This window comes from Clytia hemisphaerica, unplaced genomic scaffold, assembly GCF_902728285.1.
Source record: "Clytia hemisphaerica strain Z4C2 unplaced genomic scaffold, Clytia hemisphaerica genome assembly, whole genome shotgun sequence".
NCBI lineage: Eukaryota > Metazoa > Cnidaria > Hydrozoa > Leptothecata > Clytiidae > Clytia > Clytia hemisphaerica.
In genome coordinates this window covers 3,343,751-3,363,807 of record NW_027103528.1, presented here as the reverse complement: position 1 = coordinate 3,363,807, position 20,057 = coordinate 3,343,751, and the positions used below count along the sequence as shown (strand labels likewise).

Below are 20,057 nucleotides of genomic sequence, written 5' to 3'. Positions count from 1 at the left end.
TTTGACGTCAATCGTACTCTATCTGACAGAATTTCAAACTTTAGATGGCCGTATTTCTTCGTGCGTTCGAGTAAGAGATTTGTTGTAGTATACTTTTTTGCTCAGAATTTCATGCTCTTTCCGATGGTTCCATTCATTTCCTTCGGATTTGACTTTTGAAAATCAATTTTTTACCCTTACAGTTTTGTCTGTAAATGTCAGTCTTTTAGTCATAAAAACTTTTGCCGGGCCTAATCCGCGGGCCCCCTCTCAAAAAAGTCTTAAAAACCTTCCTACTTTCAAACTAACGACATGCGGTTGGGTCGCATAAAAGATGTCACGGATCCTAAGGATTGGTCCCCTACTATTTAGGACAACAGATTGTCCACAAGATTGTTCAACGATTTGAATTTGAATTATCTTATGTTTGAGGTATTTCAAGCCTGATCTGTAAGGATCTTGAATGAATTTTTGTTTAAAGTTGATTTTCATGACAATTAATTGCCCATACTTTACAACATTTAGGACAATTTATTGTCCATTTCTGGACTTTTTACAAGATTTTAGATTTGGAATCTTGTTGTAGGATGATGTTCTTCATGTGTACCAAATTTTGACTTGATCAGAGCACCCTATCAAGACTTATTGATCTTGGATAACTCATTATCTTTTCAGTTAGGACAATTCATTGTCCTTTTTAGGACCGCAGTTCAAAAGCTTATATCTCTATAAGTATACCTTTTACAGTTACAGGACCAGCATGGACCTGAAGACGGACCTTTTAACTTAACCATGGGTATCAATGTAGGGCCTAGTAGACATTTATGAGTCTGTAATTTTCAAATCTAGTCAGGGGTGTAAAGATGGTGCAAAAACAGCCATTTTTTGTACCTTCTTATTGACCAGCACTATATGTAGCTGTTACAAGCCTTTGTACATTGTAGGTTAGCCACGAATAAAAACTACCGCAATTGCAGTATCCAGCAATTGAGGGATCCATCTAACTGTACAAAGTCAAAATATGTGTTTCCCCTAATTTTTGTATGAACAGTTAGGTCTATACTGGTTGGCTTGGCTCAATTATTTTTTCATCTATGGCTTAAAAATTTTAGGCGATATTTCTCATAATTTTTGAAAATGTTAATTTCATTAAAAAGCGCTGGGTTGTTTTTTCATGAATCCCTTTAGAAGTTTTGCGGCGCATTTTTTTGCTTGCGTGCAGTATAGAGTCATATACCGTAGGATCGTCTAATCTCGACATAGGTCTTGCAATCTCGACACCGGATCTGTAAAATAATAAAAACAAACCTTGAATGAAATTCTTGGTATCATTCTTATCGAACAAGTTCATCCATCAAACTAGAAGTTCAGTAAACATTGCAATCCTTTCAATTAAAAAAACAGCCAAATTATAAGCAGTTTTAGACAACACACGAAACGCATGCAAACTTCCTCGTAACTTTCTCGTGTCCATCATTAAAATTTTACAAATTTATTACGCTTCAAGTCACGTGATAAAAATAATTTGCACGCTTAGTCGACCTGGTTTCCATTTCCTTATTATTTATTGCAAGCACACGCTCTAGGCGCTAGGAGGCTGCGTTAAACACCCGGTCCCTTTTCAAATTCATAAGGAAACCTTTCCCGTAATTCAAATTTCTCAGAAATGGCCCGGGAAAATGTGCGCTCCACCGTTGTGTATAAAATTGTTTGGGAGGTAAAAAACGCGTTTTTGCCTGCGAGAGGTTAGGGAAATTGGGATTTGAGCCTCTAACTTTTGACAGCGACCTTCTTTTGGCAAAATATTTTCAGGGTGGTATAATATCATGAATAGGTTGAACATACTAAAATTTGAGGGGATTTTGTTCGACAGAACTTAAGAAAAGCTAAAAAAACCAACTTTCCCAAAGGGAACGCAGGCAAAAACGGGTTTGTTTACCTCCAGAAACCAAACGGTGGAGAGCATCAAAATAATGCGCGCGCATTAGTTTTACGAATTATGGGAAAGGTGTATTAGTTTTTTAGTGGTTACTAAAAATCGTTAAAGTGATCTTTTCAAATATAAGTAATAACAGTTCACATTTCTCATATTATATTAACAATCTGTGACGTGGATAGAGAGAGAGAACAATTTAGTGATTGATTGATAACTTTGGTATGTATTTGTTTATGTTTGATTTTTTATTTCCAAGACCAGCCTACAGCTATGTCGAGATTGCAAGACGTATGTCGATATTAAACGACTCTACGGTAGCGCTTTCGCAGCATCAATCTTTGATACACATTTTGACAGGGGCTAGTGTGTAACTGACAGTAATTTCTTTTTTATCTTTCACTTTTGACTTTTCTTTTGATGCAAATCTTTATTTAACAAAGATATTGAGCTTAAAAGATGACTCACTACTCAGCTGATTCTGGATAAAAAATGGGAAAGTTTTTTCAGCAAAGCCCTATTTAAAACAAAGCCATTTTTTTGAATTTAAATTGCAAAGCAACTCCTGACAACCAGTTTGCAGAGCATATGGCAAGGCTGCACTAGAGGAAAAACTTGGAAATACCACTAGCAGTGTAGACCTAACTCTTCACACAAAAATTACGGGAAACGCATGTTTGGACTTTGTACCCTATGCTGCACTCAAGCACTTAAGCCAAAGTCCTGCAAAGGCGGGACAAAAATCAGTTTTTTGAATTTTGCAAAAAAACGCCACATAGAAGATCTTTCAAATTCAGTATGTGAATAGAGCAGTAAAAAATACAACTTTTCTATTTTTCCTTTTTTTTGCAAAAGTTCTTAGGAATGAAAATAAAGGGATGATGATAATTGAATACTATCCATTGATAACCTGCGGCACTATCGTAAAGCTAGAATCGCTTCGCGTACTCTTCGCTTGAGAAAATGATTGACAGATTGAAGTTTTTCACCCGCGCAGGAGTTCGCGGAGCGTTCTCGGCTCAATCCTTGGACCGCGCTAAAAATGGTAGACTGAGCTGTGATAGATCATTTCGATGGAAGTTGTTGGAATGTTTACAAGGCTCTTGACAGCAAATCGTTTGTTTTATTGTCAATGATATGACAGTGTGGTTATTAATTTTGTTAGATCTGTCAAATTGATGTTAGTAAGTGCACTTTATAGTTTTGATTCCCATTGAAGAATCATATTCTGGTTTTCATGTTATTAGATGTTGTTTTAGAGGTTTAAGGTCTACACTGACTAGTTCCGCACTAGAAGAATGCACCTGATAGATTTTGGTCCAGAAAAGGTGCACCTATACCTCTGAAATTCACTTAAAAGGCAAAAAATTGCTAAAATTAGCTGCACTTGAGGAAGAGATAGCTGAACTCCGCACTTGAAGCTAAAAAACCGTCTGAACTTGCACCTGAAAACCTCGAATTTCGCACCTGCACTTGACTTTTCTGAGTTGTGCACTCTCTTATGATCTCGAGCAAACGTGCCACTCACGTGCAAACTGGCCTGATAACAGCAAAAAATTGGATTAGGAGGATAGGATTTTCATTGAAAGTTTCGAGTTTTGGGTGGCTAAACAGCTAAATCTTAGTACTCCATAGCCCCACTTCCCCCACGACAAGATTTAGTGTTATGTTTTTCTGCTACAAGATACCTTTCGCTCAGCCATCATTAGGTCACCAGATTCCAACCAGGCAGAAAGCTCCAACGATAAGATACAACAACACACTGTCCTGACCAGGTCAGGAAAAAAGCACGTTATTAAAATGTGCTTTTCGGCTACCATATTTGTTGTTACTTTGCTGCGATTTGATTGGATAACGCTATTCAAGCCTCGTTTTCGATGGATATTTTGACCGGGAAGAACTTTAGCGGGAAAAGTTTGTCAACATGACCCTGGGTTCACCCTTCATTCCAGATTCAGGAAAATCAAACTTGAGCAACATGCAGCTATCAAATGGTTAATTGGGGGTTAATTATCAACTTAATTTCTTTATAATAACCGATCAAAGGTATAGTCTTTAAGTTGTTTTGTTTGTGTGTGTGCAAGCAAAACGTACTTGCAAAAAAGGAGAAAGTTTAACTACTAAAAAGATTGGGCAAGAAGAAGGCAAAAATGGTTTAAAAGGAAAAGATGGCGCAAAGCAGAGGGCTGACATTCGGCTAAAGCTTCAGATGCATCCGGCTGGACTTAGATTAGAATTTTTTTCAAGTTGAATAGTGACCAAAGGGGGTCTCGAACCGGGAACCTATATAGGTTCCGGAACCAATGCCCTATCCACTAGGCCAAACCGGCTGCCGAAAGTTCGATATTTAGGGTTACTTATATGAGGGTCTTAGTACTATATATAAATAAGTGTGACTGACGAGTTAGGCTAACTGTTACGATCGCCATTACTCCGAAGAAGCCACCACACGTGTGCACTGCCGGGTGGGTGCACCGCCGGCCGGGTGAGGGGTTAGGAATGTGCACCAGGGTGGCTTCGCCACCCTGTTGCAAATCCCTAACCCTATGCTACGCGCTATGCGCGTCCCGCGCGGCCGGATGCATCTGAAGCATTAGTCGAAAGTGAGGGTTGTTGAAAAGAATGGGTATAGTATATTATGCCACACAATAGACATGGTCAATTGGGGTTACTTTCATAGCCTGCAAACAAGGGACTCTTCTGGTACCGTCATGTTTTGTATAAGATTCCCCATTTTATTTCCGCACTTACAGTCTAGAAACTTAAACTCCTATATCAGGATAAGAAACTAGGCTAGTCTTACCTCTTTTATCTTTCCCTTTACAACAATACAATGCATCTTCAATTTACTGAAGAAAGCGGGTTAGATTGTCAACAAAGTGCCGTAAAAATTCATTGAATAAAAGAAGAACTTAAAATCTTAAATATTTTTATTTTGAAGAATAGGTGCAAAAAAGTGAAACTTAGAAAAGTTTCATTTTTCATTGCATTAATCAAAATGGGGGATTTGGAAAATTTTCTATGTTTAGTTTTTTGCACAAGCCCCTGTAACTATGGGCGAGCACCCCGTTGCTAAGATGTTGGCTTGCAATTGAAAATGAAATCCCGTAATCTTGATATACAAGTTTAAGTCTATAATACTGACTTATAAGATTCTTGTCACTTTTCCCCAAAATCTTTCCATTAATTTTCAGGGATAACCGGCAGGAGATTGGAAAGGGTTTGTTTCTAAAGGTACGGAAAATCTTGTGTTTACTGATGCAACTGCCTGACTTATTTTTCAACCACCCGGAAGTCCTTTTTCGGTAGAAAAGTGGCAAAGGAATCTTCTTAGTCTTGTGCGAAAATGGGAAACTTATACAAGACGACGCGGTATAGAACTATAAATTTTAACTAGGTGGCTTGGAGCCAGACAATTAATCAAACCAATCGGACTGTTTTGTTTTTTTTTGGTTAGAATATAGACACCTGTTCTGTCAAATGTAGTAGGGAAAATTCCAAGGACTTTGTGACTGGCCATTTTTCACATTCATTTGGGTGTTTAAGATAAAAAAGGCAATTATTGCCAAAAACGGCAATTTCTTTAACGATGAAATGTTGAATCAGCAGAAAAGTAAGTTTTCGCCGTTCTGGAAAGAAAAGTTGATTTTATTATTGAACAGGTGGTATTTGACATTAAAGCAATCAATACCGATGGAAGGCATTGAAATTTATCACAATAGCCCTAGGATATTCTATAGAAAGTTTATTTTTAAGGAATGCTTATCATAACGTAAGGAAAATTTTGATTTTTCCCAATTTCTTACATTATACTCTTGGCATTTTGATAACAAATATAAATTTTTTTAAATATTGAGTATTAAAAATGAATTTAAAATTGAGTATCTTGGCTGAAGTGGTTGAAATTTTCACTGATGTAACTAGAAATATGCTCAAAATGCCTTGATTAGACCCTTAGGTTTTAATTTTGGGCTAATTTTTTTCAAAACCGTAGATTTGATTTCACCTTTTATGATTGATAAATAAATAAATGAATAAATAAGCAACAGACAGATGTTGCTTAAAAAAGAAAATAATTTATCACATTTGTACTGGCTAAGGGCAAGTAATGTATGCTAAAGTAATTTGTTATTCAATAGACCGTCATGTTTGCCTAAAGCTAAAGGCCAATTAGGTGTAAAAAAGCTTGTTACACAAAATTAGATTAAAGAAACTATTTAGTTATTTTCAATACTTGAAGTTTCGTGTTTACACATTCATCAGTTGATTAGAAATCGAAGCAGGGAACTTCAAGTATTAAGCTGTCCTTATTTTAGAGCTATTTAATGGCTTGATGAGGAATATTTGCAAAAAAATTACTTCTCAAGACTTTTTCTTCAAATTTTGTCATTCTGTGAAAATGTCAATGGATGCTGGTAAGAATGCAGCAGCAATCGAGGCTGTCAATAGATTTGTGACAACCAATCAAAATATTGGGATAGGAAGTGGATCTACCATTGTGTTTGCTGTCAAGAGATTGGCCGAGAGAGTTGCAGCTGAAAACCTGAAAGTTAAATGTATACCAACATCATTTCAAGCTAAACAATTGATCACCGAAAACAATTTGTTTTTGAGTGATCTTGAACAATCTCCAAAATTAGATATTGCTATTGATGGAGCAGATGAAGTTGATGTGAATGGTAATTGCATCAAAGGTGGAGGTGGTTGCTTGACTCAAGAAAAAATCGTGGCATCTTGTGCAAAAACATTTGTCATCATTGCAGATTCAACAAAGAATTCCTTAAAATTAGGTGAGAAGTGGACAAAAGGTGTCCCCGTAGAAGTAATTCCAATGGCATACAAAGTTGTCATGTTGAAATTTGAGCAGATGGGCCTAAAGCCTGTTTTAAGAATGGCAAAATCTAAAGCTGGACCATTAGTAACTGATAATGGGAACTTTATTATTGATTTTGGGTTTGATGAGGTAAGCAATTGGAAAGAATTGAATGAGAAAATCATAAATATTCCAGGGGTTGTTGAGACTGGACTTTTCATTAATATGCATCACTGTGCTATATTTGGTAATCAAGATGGTACTATAACAACTGTATAAATCATTAGTTACTAGTTACTAGTTCTATGTGATTACCTTGCAATTGCTGTTTTTCTTAAATGGATTGATTTTGTACCTTTTTTATGTATATTTTCTTCTAAATTGAGGAATTTTATTTCCAAGACATTGATTTTGTTGGGAGCTTTATGTTTTTTTTCTATCGTTACTTACTTTTTCTATTCAAAATATATTATAATAGTGAATTACCCATCTCATTCTTCATAGGTGGGTAGGAAATGCTGCTGGAGAGGGGTATCTTCTTCAGGTAGGGTAGCACTTTGGGATTTTAGTCAAATTCAGGGCTATGTTTGCAACTTTTGGCAAGAATTTTTTTTTAAATGAGTTTTGAGATTACTACTATATTAAACTATGTTATCTCGCTCCTTTTATTGGAAAATTTATGTTTTGCTTTTTGGACCTACCCCGGTGGAGGTCCTATAAATTAACTCCTGTTCGTCCGTTTGTTCGTCTGTTAGTTCGTCCGTTAGTTCGTTACCAACTTTTCTCGAGATTGGCTCATTAGTTTTTCCTGATTTTTGACACAAAGATGCAAAATGGCAATGGCCAAAATGTGACGGAGCCCGATTTTCGAAAAAAATATATTTGGGCAAATTTGGGCCAAAAACTGCCTAAAAATAGGGTTTTTTGGACTTTGTGCAAAATCCTATCATTACTTTTTTCTGATTTTTGGTATAAAGATGGAGGGCAAGATTCTCTAAAGAATGGCTGAAGTGGTTTTTCCCGGAAAATTCTTATTCGCCTTAAAAAACGGATTTTTGTATTTTGGGGAACTTCCCTTTAACCAAATAAGAAAATATAGCTTTTCTCAATGTTGACTCATTATTTTTTTCTGATTTTTTGCACAATGATGCAAAGTGACAATACCTAAAATGTGACGAAGCCCGATTTTCAAAAAACATTTTTTTCCGGTCGAAAATGCCGGAAATATGCCGGAAAAACTAGTTTTTTGGCATTTTCTCAAGATTTTATCATTGGTTTTTTCTGATTTTTTGCTTAAAGATGGGTATTAACAATGCCCAAAACATGGCCGAGTTCGAGTTTTGAGAAAAAAATTTTTCCAGTTGAAAATGCCGGAAATCGCCGTGTTTGCAGATTTTCATTGGATTTTTTCCTTATATTCATTTCTATGTTTTTTACACAAAAACATTATTGATAACAATGCTCACCATCAAGCATGATTCAATTGTCAATAAAACTGATTTTTGCAACCAGAACTTTATATTTATTTTTTCCCTACAACCCTTCCCTCTCCCCCCATCAACAATCAATGATGAATTTATTGCGTTATGCATTTTCCCTAAACGCTATATTTTCTGACTGATTTTTTTCTCCTCGCATTGCTATCTAACTTTCATCATCAGGTAGGTCCATTCAGCATCTAGCTTGTTAAGCTTAATCTTGATCATGCAATTAACTTATTAACTTGTAAATTCCTTTCTAGTAAAATGAATGATATAGAATAATGAATGGGGATGAATATGTTGCACTATCGCCATCAACACATATGGTTCCATGTTCTCCTTTCTTAAGAACTTATGAAGCCTCACCAGCACCTTGTGTTCCTGATGTTGATCGAAATGCTACACGAAGACTTTATACCACAACTCAAGGTTTACGAAATTTCCTCTTCTAATAAGACAGTTTCATTATAGTCATTATAAAAAACCATGGTCTGGTGATGTATTTTTTTAGCTTTATTATCAAATTTTCTAAATAAATAAATATTTTTGTTTAAATAATAGGCAAGTTGCGATTTGCAAACTTTTTGACCAAGTTACCATATTTTCGACTCCTTGGGATTGGTTTATTTTCCAGTCACTCTATCAAAAACTATGCAAAACAAATCTATTTACGTACGAAAGCTCTAACTGTTAACAATAAAGAGAAAAAAAGTCTTCCAGACTGGGTTTTTTTATAATGACTATGGTTTCGGACATTAGACTGGATTCATTTGCAGTGGTTTTACAGATTTATCGATGTTTGCTTTTGTGTTTACTTTTCTCTTGGAACCTCAAATGATTATATTTCAGATTCGCAAGGTGGAACAATTTCACCGATGAGATTTTCTCAACCATATTCACAAAGCTCACAAAATGATGCACAGCAGATACCAGCTACACCTTGCATTGATCAAAAACAAAAATCAGTACAAAAGAAAATTTCCTTAGGTTAGTAACATGTGAATGAATGATTTTTTTTATTTCAGCAATTATAACTATTTTGCTTAATTTCCCTTTTTTTAATAAAAGAACTGCTGTTGCTGCTGTTCCCTTCGAGGAGTTCTAATTCCTCAAATCTCTTTTTTTTTCCAGCCATGCCAAAGTACTATTAAAGTAATCAAAAAGGCTAAACAACTACAAGTAAGGTATTGTACCCTTGATAACTACAATATAATATGGGGCTAACATCCCATGTTTTTAATGGAAATTTTCCTTTTCTTATTTCAAGAACAAGTGGTTCCTTCTTGCTCGCCTTTCATCAATTTTGATGACGAGAAGCCATCAAACTCACAACAAGCCAGTCAAGAATCGACAACAAATGATTATCTAGACATTTCCATAACAAACAACAATATTGAACAAAAAGAAAATAGTGTTCCCACAGATGAGAAGCCACCTATAATGAATCATTGCAGGCCTCTTCAGGACTTGGAAGGACCCAAACCAGCTAAACGACAAGTCAGAATGATGACAAAAAGTACTGAAATTAAACCAATTGATTTTTTAAAAAGTGATAATATTTTTGGATGAACTCCTGTTTGAATAATAGTTTTTTTTCTCCATTTTTTAGGGATTTAAAAGGGGATTTAAAAAGGGATCATATTTAGCTGTACATATTTAGATTGAAATTCTTTCTAGTGTATTTGGTAATATACTTTTTAAGATTTCTACATTGAATTTAGGATGACTAGTCTGTATAAAATTAAGCACTGGAAATACTGACGTAGAGCAATAAATAATTCCGACAGCCCAAATTTAAAGCACCTGATTTAAAAAAGGTAGTTTATGGAACTGTAAATGCTTTATCAAATATCTCAGAAATAGGTTTTTATGAGAGATTTTCATACGCTTGCAGGCTTTCTCTCCTACTTAGTTCCAAAAGATTTAGATTTTTCTGTATTTGATATTTTTCAGGAATAGTTGCAGCAATTTTTAGCATTTCTATTATTTTAATCACAACAAATGAGATTTTATTTATAGTTTTCTTAGATGTCACATTTTATGCCTGCCGGAATATATTTAAAGATTAAATTTAAAATTGTAGCTATCCAAATCGTTCTTTGTCTACTTCATTTAACTATAACTAAGAGGGCAACCAAAAGGCTGTCTTTTCCTCAATAAGGGAAGAGAGGGCAACACTTCACGCGTTGGCTCACGTTAAATCACGAAATTTACATGAAAGTTTTTATTTGAAAATCCCTTGGTTAAAACAGGGGGGGGGCACGCAGTTACTACAAGACATGATGTGTAGTAAGTGCTTTTTCAACACTTTTTTTCAGGACCACCACCCTTTACAGTTACTACACCTTGGTAGTAACTGTTTTTAGAAAAGATTTCCAGGTACCACCCCTGTTTTGTTTTTGAGTGATTTCATCAAAAACATGCTCGAAATTACCCTGAATTGCGATTATTTTTCAACCTAAAGCCATTTTTGTGCTAGATTTTCTTTTAATTTGTTTGGTTAACAGCTGTTGAGAACATTTTAATGATAATAAGGGAAAGCATAATTTCAAAGTTTGGTCTGAGAAAAATTTTTTTTCGTCCATTTTTTATAACAAAAATATTATTTTTAACAAAGAATTTTTTCACAAAAAAATTCATTTTTTGTGAAAAATTTTGAAAGTTCTTTAAAAAGAATTAAAATATAAGCACTTACTACACCAAAAGTGCAAGTTTTAGTTTTTGGCACCACCCCAAAACAGCAGTTACTACACTGTGTAGTAACTGTTTTCATAACTTCTGAATACAGTACCACCACGGTAGTAAGTGTCATACTGTCTTGTAGTAACTGCGTGCCCCCCTGGTTAAAATTGTATTCTAGTTTCGACCATAGTCTGCAAGCTTATTATTTTAACTTTTTTTAGCTTTTTCGATCGTTATTATCAAAAGATGGAAATCTATTTGCTCAGTTTTTGATCACGTTACCAAGTACTCCCCTAGGGATTGGTTTAAGATTTAATTACATGATCAAAAAGTGAGAAGAGCAAACTAATTTCTCAACAATGGAAAGAAACAAAAGGCTTCTGTACTGGGGTTTTTTATACGGAGTATATTTCAACTTCGTTATCTTTTTATCAAGTTGAAAGCTTTCATCAAAGTCCTAGATTCTGCCAATATTTCATTTAGACACAATTATTTTGCTTCTTAAATTGAAATACTATACAGCATTTATTTATCTCCCAAAAAATCAATTTCTATGAAAAAGCCAAATTTTACTCAGCACATGTCGTTTAAAGTTATGGAGTGTTCCCGGTTTGTTTATAAAAAGAATTATCTAAAATTTATTTATGTTTTTTATAGAGTAAATTTTGACTGACACTTGATTGAATGTTCTTATTTTCTTGATTTTCATAGGTTCTTAAAATATTCTTATCTTATATACATTGAATTGAATTGAATTGGAGATAATTCTTAATTTGACCTCAGGTTTTTTTTGGTCAAAACCTAGCCTCGTTTTCAAACAAAATGATTCTTATAAAAAAGCATGTACTCTTTACAAATGTTTCAAAATTTTACAAAAACTATCCCATTTATTTCTTCCATAGAAAACTAAACAAAATACTTTAAAAGAATATTGAGATGGCAGTTGAGTAAAATAACCGTTCATTAAATACAAAGTAGTGAATAAAGAGTGGCCGAAGAATGGACGAATTTTGAAACTGGTTCAAAAATACAAAATGGAATTTATGAATGGTATTGGTATGCATTTAATTTGAAAGCAATGGTTTGAAAAGGTATGTTTTTCTTTTTCAATTGATGTTACCTCTAGTTACCTAGTAGCTTATAAACCTGATTCAAAGAATACTTGTATTGTATCAAAATGTGGACTTTTATTAGCATCTAGGTCATCTACATGTACTTTTTTATAAGAGCATCGAATTTTTCCAACCATGTAGATGTTCTTAATTTGTTGGGGTTTTCAGCCTAAAACTGTTCTTAAAGTGTTCTATTCATAGTATTTTACTGTTCTTTTCTAAGAAATTGCATGTTTTGGAATTCGCCAAAGATTTAAAAATGGTCTCAGAATTTTTTAAATTTTAGACCTCTAAGTTATGATCTCAGAACAGAAGGACTCCTTTTTGAAATCAGTGGTTAACCCTGAAAACCAAGGCAAAATTTTCTATTAGAAAAAGATGCTTTGCTGTTGTGGCTAGAGAAATTTTTATTGGGCTCTAAAACTATAATAGACAGAGTTAAATTGCGTGTGAATGGATTTTTTTCGTTATTTTCATTGATAGCCTACTGTCTTTTATCTGAATTTGTTAACAACTTGTTTGTGGAAAAGTCAAAGTAAAACTTTCTTTTGCCATTTCTTTGAGTTAGAAGTTTCAGTCTCACTGTGTATTTGGATTGAAATATAACTTGTGATTTATGCAAACTATTTGTCTTGTGATTCATAAATTGTCTTGATTTTTGCTGCATACTTTTAGCTTTGGTGTTGTTATTCAGTTTTGGGTTATGTTTCGTCTATTCAAAGCCTGACGGGTATTGAAGTCAGACGTGAGCCTAAACTTCCAAATCGAACTGAATTCAAAGTATCTGTTCTCGACAACAGCTGCAGTAGGCTATCTTTTCCTCAGTAAGGGAAGGGTAAGATCAAGAAATTTATCTGAAATTTTTTATTTGAAAATCCCTTGGTTAGAATGGTATTTCTAATAGTAGAGCAATCAAAATGGCAGCTTTAGTTGGATTACTATTGACGCCATCAATAGTATTAAAAGATTTTGTTATAAAAGTATATTTTAAGCGGTTTTCCTGATTTAGAGGCAAAAGCAATAGATTGATATTACCAAATTCTTTTGCTTTTTATACCATTTTTATTTCGTTAGTTAAGTTTTATTTGATAGTACCACGCAGTCAAAAATATTTACTTGTAGTTTCTACTCTTATCTTCTATCACGTTGGTGTGAAGCTCTATAGTTTGGTGTTCATTTTTTAAATGTTACGTTTAGATAACCGTAATATGTCACGTTTTGAAAAGCCTGTATATAAACTTTCTGCTTTTTAACGGAAACGACGATAATTTGATTCTCGTTTTTAGTGTATTATAATTCAGCATTACTCTAAATATATAACTTTGAAAAAAACACGTCACCACGCCGCTATCGATTTCGGCTCAATTCTGAAATGTTTGTCTTGTTGGAATTCGTATTTTTACTCATCTTATGGACCATTCTCGTCCCTATCCTTGTCGCTTCATTACCTGTCATCATAGCTTTATATTTGCTCCGAAAGATAGAAGCGATTGCACGCTCACGTACATCGAGCGCACTACCTATTCGACGGGAAGATGTTTTATGGCTTATGCCGACAACTGAAAATCAACAAATTATTTCCGGTGTTTTAGAAGTTGACGGATACCTTCCTTTAGATGATTTCCGTAAAACGGTACTTGAGAGACTTGTTAATAAAACAGATGCCAAAGGCAGAAATAAAATTTATCCTGAAGTTTCAATGCATATCGAGCCGGGTTTATTTGATTATTATTGGCAACCCGATTTGGAATTCAATATTTCTGAACATGTTTCCCGATATGAAGGTAACCCGATTTCTAATTCCGATCACTTACGTCAGATAATCGGTTTACACGTATCGAAACCTTTCGCGAATAAAAAGAAATCGCCTTGGGAATTTATGTTAATTCCGCATGTCAATGAATTCGGAAACCAGAAAACGGTTTTATTATTCCGACTATCGCACGCCATATCAGATGGTTCGTCATTAGCGTATTTCTTGATAAACGTACTGGCTGACAGCCCACCAAACCAAGGTGTGATTGTGAAGAAAACTTTCACACAAACGCAAAAGGTTTTATTCTACATGAAAGGTCTGTGGTACCTTCCTATGGTATATATCAAAATATTTGTTCATTCGAACGACAATAATCAGATTCACCGATCTAAATTATCGACCGAAAAAAAAGTATATTGGACCAAACCATTACCTTTACAGCTTCTTAAAACGGTTAAAACTGATTTAAAGTCTACTATAAATGACATCCTTGTCGGTTGTTTTGCTAAAGCTTTAAACGATCACCTGAATAGAGATCAAAATGACCTGAAAACAGACACTGTTTCGGCCGTATTTGCAGTCGATACACGATCAAACGTCGAGCAGGCGAAGATATTTCGGAATCACGTAGCAGGTGTCATTGCTCCATTGCCAAACTCAGGAGCAAGCACCCACGATTACATTTCGAAATCGAAGCGCTGTTTTGACCAAATTAAACAGGTTGGAGCGCCGATTAGTTTATATTTTGGTTGGCGATTTATGTCATTTCTTTTGCCGGTCGCTCTGCTCAAATTCTTTGTACACCACATGGTCAATAAAACAACTTTGTGTATCTCTAATCTGATTGGTCCACAGTATTCAATCACGTTGTGTAATCTACCAATCGAATGTGTCAATTTCTGGCCGCCCCCGACTGGAAACGAGGCTATGGGTGTTTCATTTTGTAGCTATGATGAATGTATAAGAATGGGCGTTTTAGCTGATTCGAACGCCCTTGACGATGGTGATGAATTAATTTCATTATTTGAGGAAAATGTTTCGGCTTTGGAGGAGTCTGTTACAGTTTGATTTTTTCTTTTTTTATATTTTCATAGCTGTAAATCATAACCAGTATTTTTGTAATGATTTTTAATATTTTATCCAACATACTTTTATAATTACGGCTAATAAAAGACGGTCGGTAGCGCAATGAAAATTGTTACTATGGGACAGTATTCGTTACTTAATGTACTCTTTTTGGATTTTTTTTCATTGTATACTTATCTTACTAATTTAATCAGCAAGCATGCTGGGCTATTCTACGTTCACAAGTGTCTGCTTGCTAAATAGACTAGAGAAGTTAATAAAACTTTCGAGTTATTATTCGTGCATTTCCCCTTGACAAGATCGTTTCAAAGTCTTGAATGATAATGTTCCAGAGAAATTTGATTTCAAAAAAAATACATCAATGTGTAATATTAATCCTTTGGCAGCTCTGTGGTGGGTCTTTTGGCTCTCCTTAACTTCTTACTGTATATGTCACATCAACAAATTTGACTTAACTTTCACTTAACGGATTTAATGTTTGCGTTTAAAGTTTGCATTTGTTACGCCGAGTATACATATGCCGTTGTTGCTTTTAAAGTATCACTTACACCCTTTAATTCGGTCTTCAAAGGAAAAATCCATGGTTGATCAGAAAAACATTCGGATTTTGCGGATAATCTTTAGTATGGTCTTATTGTTAGGCTGATTGCATCTACTACAGGTTTTGTGCTGCAGTTTAGTTGAGTGTAATGATTCAGACAACCTTGTTTGCAGCTATATATTTTGAAAATCGCCAAGTGCACTGGAGCAAAGACTCGCGTTAACGGGGCGATCTCCCAAATAATCTAATATTTCTGTCTGGAATGCCGAAATCGCCGTGTGTAAAGAATTTAAGTTAATATGCGTCCACTATTTTTTTTTTGCTTGCCTAGCATCTGAGGCTCGTTAGAGTCGATAACCCCCTATTTTTACTGCTTTTTTGGCTTTAATTAGCCTCCTTAAAAAAGACATTTCGGTGTCCGTTCCCCGAAACGATCCCGAACAAGATAAATCCTCCGAATTGGGAAGAACTTCCCGAACAGGCAGTCTATGGTTCCCGAATGGTAAGATCTTCCCGATAAGATTTCGTTGCAGCTTGATTTTAGTGTGCGGTATGACTTCCCGATTGGATTCCAACTTTCCGTTCAGGCAGTTTCAAAAGATATTTTACAAACGTAGATTGCTCCTTTGAAAAACCTTAAATTTCGATGCTCTACTGCCTAAATTCTGAAAACCCTTCCTTTGTTTCACTCCTTTCCCTCTGCCTCAAATACATGATTGGTTATATAAGTGTAATAAAGTAAACTAGCCGTCCCGGCGTCGTCCGAGACAACTCTTTAACATGATAAGTGGGGCTCGCTGGCATTATCGAGAAATCAAATGAATTTCTTATCTTACTTATGAACAATATGAAAATGATTTCAAAAGAAAATGAACAACAATATTTTCTTGTATATGGAATGGAACATGATTAAAACATTTCCCTGTATTTTCCAAGGAAAATTCTGTAGAGAATGTCTTCTATTTTGATTTGTTGTATTTTCCAAGGAAAATTAGATAAAAGACATTTCTTGTATTTGGTGGCAAGGAACTAAAGCAAATCCTTGTATTTTTAAAGGAAAATCAACTAATACAATTTATTATACAGAAAAGGTGCGAAAAAGAATTGCCGTCTGCTTAAAAGCCCGACCAAAACCTATACAAACGACTACGATGAAAATAACAAGAACATGAATAAGCTCATAAAAGATCTCTGCTTAAACCCAAAATACACTCACCTATGTCTTGTAGGAGACTTTAACTACGGAAAGATCGATTGGAAACATTGGTCTTCCCCATGCGAAGAAGATAGCAACGAGGAAAGATTTCTCGATGCTCTAAGAGACTCTTTCTTATACCAACATGTCCTCGAACCAACACGCCGACGTGGAACCGATAGGCCATCGACACTCGATCTCATCCTTACAGGGGAAGAAAACCAAGTCTCTGAGATAAAATATCTTGCCCCACTCCATCTCAGTGATCATAGTGTCCTCTTTTTTAAATTCTATGGCTACTTCACTCTCAAGGATGAACTAAATAGATATCAATATACACAAAGCTAACTACCACCTAATGCGAACCCATCTGAGCCAAATAAACTGGTCCACCAACTTCATCCAGCGGTCAGTAGAATTAAATGTAAATGAGAGCTGGGACCTGTTCCTAAAGCAAATGATCGAGCTCCGAAACCTTTATGTGCCAACTTCCAACAATAAAAACAAAGACCTGTCCAAATAAGATCAAAAAAGGCAAATGCCCATTAAATTCAAACACTTGTTACCTAATTAATGAGAAACGAAAAGCACATAGAAAATGGATCAACTCTCTACATGATGAAGACACTGAAAGATATAGAAGAGAGTATGTAACAAGCCGTAATATCGCCAAAAGAGCCCTGACTCGATCCAAAAGAGAATTCGAGAAAAAGATCAGCGAACAGTCCAAAACAAACCCAAAAAGATTCTGGAAATACATACGTAGTAACCTTAAGGCAAGATCTGGAATCCACCCTCTGCTTGAGAATCCAAATGACGAAAACTCCATTAAGTATGACGATAAAAGTAAAGCTGACATCCTCCAGAACCAATTCTGTAGTGTTTTTACACGTGAGCCACTCGAGGAGCTCCCTGAATTTGATTCTAGGACGGATAAAGAAGTTGAGATCAACATACTCACTGAAACTATAAGGAAAGAACTAAAAAAGTTAAATCCAAATAAATCTCTCGGCCCAGATGAGCTTCACCCAAGGATGCTCAAGGAGCTTGCCGAATACATCGCAGAACCGATTTTCCTGATAATGACAAAATCTTTCAATGAGAGTTGTCTTCCGAAGGACTGGAAACTTGCAAACGTATCACCTGTCTATAAAAAAGGAAACAAAAACATAGCAGAAAATTATCGTCCAATCAGTTTAACATCTATAGTTTGCCGAATAATGGAAAAGATTCTCAAAACCCATATTATGACATATCTTGATCAAGAGAAATTACTATCTAGTAAACAACATGGCTTCATCAACCGCCGGTCAACTGTAACACAATTACTAAACTACCTAGATGCTTGCACCGAAGATATTGGAAACGGTAAAGCCGTAGACGCAATATACTTTGACTTTGCAAAAGCATTCGACTCAGTTCCTCATCAACGTCTCCTAATCAAACTGGAAGCATATGGGATAAAAAACAAGTTGCTTGAATGGATCAAAGACTTCCTGAAGGATCGATCCCAGGTTGTCAAAGTAAACGGAGTTGAATCGGTGCAAAAAGCAGTGCTCAGTGGAGTACCTCAAGGTAGTGTCCTAGGGCCTACCCTTTTCGTTCTCTATATCAACGATCTACCAGAATCCGTTAAGTCAAAACTATTCCTTTTTGCTGACGACACCAAACTCGTCAATAAAGTGGAATCAGTTGAGGATGCACTAGTAATACAAAACGATATTAACCAACTACAAAAGTGGTCCGAAACATGGCTATTAACTTTTCATCCTAACAAATGTCATGTGCTAACCCTAGGAAAGCCAAATAATATCAAACATGTACACGAATACACACTAGGGGATAAAATTCTTGAACGTGTGTCATTCGAAAAAGATCTTGGTGTTATCATCGATAAGAATCTCTCCTTTGACCAACACATATCAAATCAGGTGAAAAAAGCTAATTCAATGGCTGGTCTTATCAGGCGGACCTTCACGTACCTCACTCCAGAACTGTTTCGAAAACTGTACGTAACATTTGTCAGACCACACTTAGAATACGCCCATGTTATCTGGTCACCAAAACTGAAAAAACACGCGAGATTGATAGAAGGTGTTCAGCGACGCGCATCTAAAACAGTTGAGACATGTGGACAGCTAAGCTATGAAAATCGAATGCAAAGAATCGGAATAACTAGTCTAAAATACAGACGCGAGGTAAGTGACATGGTTGAGATCTTTAAACATCTAAACTACTATGACAAATCTTGCATCCCTAAGAAATGTAACCAGCGAGGGAGACCTATGAGAACGCACGACTCTGAATTAGTAGTAATCTTTGGGAACGATGGTGTTCGCGGTCCGCAGAGTAATTCCCTATACTATCGGGGTATTAAGCAGTGGAATAGTTTGCCTTCTAAAGTAGTCAACTCATCCTCAGTGGAAGAATTTAAAGAGACCCTTAGTGTGGCCTGGAAAGCTAAAAAGTTTGAATATGATTGAAAGTGTCACTATTGTTGCAAACCTGTCTATATTAACAATGTAAATAATTAACCCAAAATGTATGAGCGATTCATAGAGGCCCATGTGTCCGCACGGTGGCCTGCGAATTTGTAAAACAATATTATTATTTATTTATTTAAAAATTCGCTAGCGAAAAAGCTTCATTCGAGAATGGGAGAGTTCCGATTCAAGCGTATTATAAATAAAGACGGAAAAATTTACAAGAATTCGAATTAAAGAGACTTGACTATGATGTAACTTTTTATTTTCATTTTTTAAGTAAAAGCGCTAAAATGACGTAATAACAACTTATTTTTGGAGCTGTTATTGTTTTTAGATCTTACAAACCACACCTAATGATTATCAGTAACCAAAGCCGAAATAAACTTGAACATCAAAACAAAAAAATTCAACTCGCACAAAATGATTATTCTGTTATCTAGAGAGATACGGTAAAAGTGATGGTCGGACCTATTTTTTCAGCCTCAAATCAATTCTGTTGAAAAAACAATTCCTTTAGAAATGATTTTTGCGGATTTTTACAAAACTCGCCAAATTTGTTAGAATTAATTCCTTTTAGAATGTTTTACCACCGAATGATCTATTTAAAAAAAAGTATTTTTAGAAATTTTAGGGGACTAGGGGATAATTGGACAGTTGCCAAATTTTATTATGGTGATATTCTTACCTTATTCTTATTTTCTTTTTTGTTTAATTTCATGTTCTACAAAAAAGCATATAATGCGTGACCAAGAATGACAAAAAAATCACATTTTGAATTTATGTTATGCAAGCGATCAAATATCCAAATAAACTGTTACTGTTATGGAATTAGAATTTCGACATTTGAAGGACAAAAATGATGAATCGACAGCCTGACAATAACTAAAGGTCATACACGTTTTTTTTTTAAAGAACATCCAAAATTTTTGAAGCCTTCGCACCTTCTTAACTTTTTGAGTTTTAAGCCTAAAAATGTTCTTAACATGTTCTTAT

At 35.1% G+C, this 20,057-nt stretch overlaps 4 protein-coding genes across 5 annotated transcripts in view; 3 read left to right on the top strand and 1 right to left on the bottom strand.

The window, feature by feature from the left end:
• Positions 1-3,621, bottom strand: part of LOC136799581 (uncharacterized) — a 56,012-nt gene extending 52,391 nt beyond the window's left edge. The window contains exon 1 of the mRNA XM_067056302.1: positions 3,601-3,621. The gene's annotated coding sequence lies outside the window, so the exon portion shown is untranslated. The remainder of the gene's footprint in view (positions 1-3,600) is intronic.
• Positions 3,622-6,167: 2,546 nt separating this feature from the next.
• Positions 6,168-7,127, top strand: LOC136799429 (ribose-5-phosphate isomerase-like). Its single transcript, XM_067056138.1, has one exon. The coding sequence runs from the start codon at positions 6,246-6,248 to the stop codon at positions 7,002-7,004; it is 759 nt and encodes a 252-aa protein (XP_066912239.1). The 5' UTR covers positions 6,168-6,245; the 3' UTR covers positions 7,005-7,127.
• A 1,340-nt stretch (positions 7,128-8,467) lies between these two features.
• On the top strand, positions 8,468-10,298 carry LOC136799579 (uncharacterized). Of its 2 annotated transcripts, XM_067056300.1 has the most exons (4): positions 8,468-8,635; positions 9,056-9,193; positions 9,338-9,385; positions 9,474-10,298. In XM_067056300.1, the coding sequence occupies exons 1-3, from the start codon at positions 8,488-8,490 to the stop codon at positions 9,355-9,357; spliced, it is 306 nt and encodes a 101-aa protein (XP_066912401.1). In that variant the 5' UTR covers positions 8,468-8,487; the 3' UTR covers positions 9,358-9,385; positions 9,474-10,298. The 2 variants fall into 2 exon arrangements, with proteins under 2 accessions (XP_066912401.1, XP_066912400.1); XM_067056299.1 differs by lacking the exon at positions 9,338-9,385.
• A 2,766-nt stretch (positions 10,299-13,064) lies between these two features.
• LOC136799577 (uncharacterized) lies at positions 13,065-15,057 on the top strand. Its single transcript, XM_067056297.1, has one exon. It carries the CDS (start codon positions 13,373-13,375, stop codon positions 14,822-14,824), a length of 1,452 nt encoding a protein of 483 aa, XP_066912398.1. The 5' UTR covers positions 13,065-13,372; the 3' UTR covers positions 14,825-15,057.
• The last annotated feature ends 5,000 nt before the right edge of the window (positions 15,058-20,057 follow it).

What these genes read in the sequence shown, in the direction of transcription:
- LOC136799429 (XM_067056138.1), top strand. Translation starts at nt 6,246, where the DNA reads ATGAGGAATATTTGCAAAAAAATTACTTCTCAAGACTTTTTCTTCAAA.
- LOC136799579 (XM_067056299.1), top strand. Translation starts at nt 8,488, where the DNA reads ATGAATGGGGATGAATATGTTGCACTATCGCCATCAACACATATGGTT. An exon ending in ACTTTATACCACAACTCAAG is followed by an intron (nt 8,636 to 9,055) that starts GTTTACGAAATT and finishes ATTATATTTCAG; the next exon opens with ATTCGCAAGGTGGAACAATT. An exon ending in ACAAAAGAAAATTTCCTTAG is followed by an intron (nt 9,194 to 9,473) that starts GTTAGTAACATG and finishes TCTTATTTCAAG; the next exon opens with AACAAGTGGTTCCTTCTTGC.
- LOC136799577 (XM_067056297.1), top strand. Translation starts at nt 13,373, where the DNA reads ATGTTTGTCTTGTTGGAATTCGTATTTTTACTCATCTTATGGACCATT.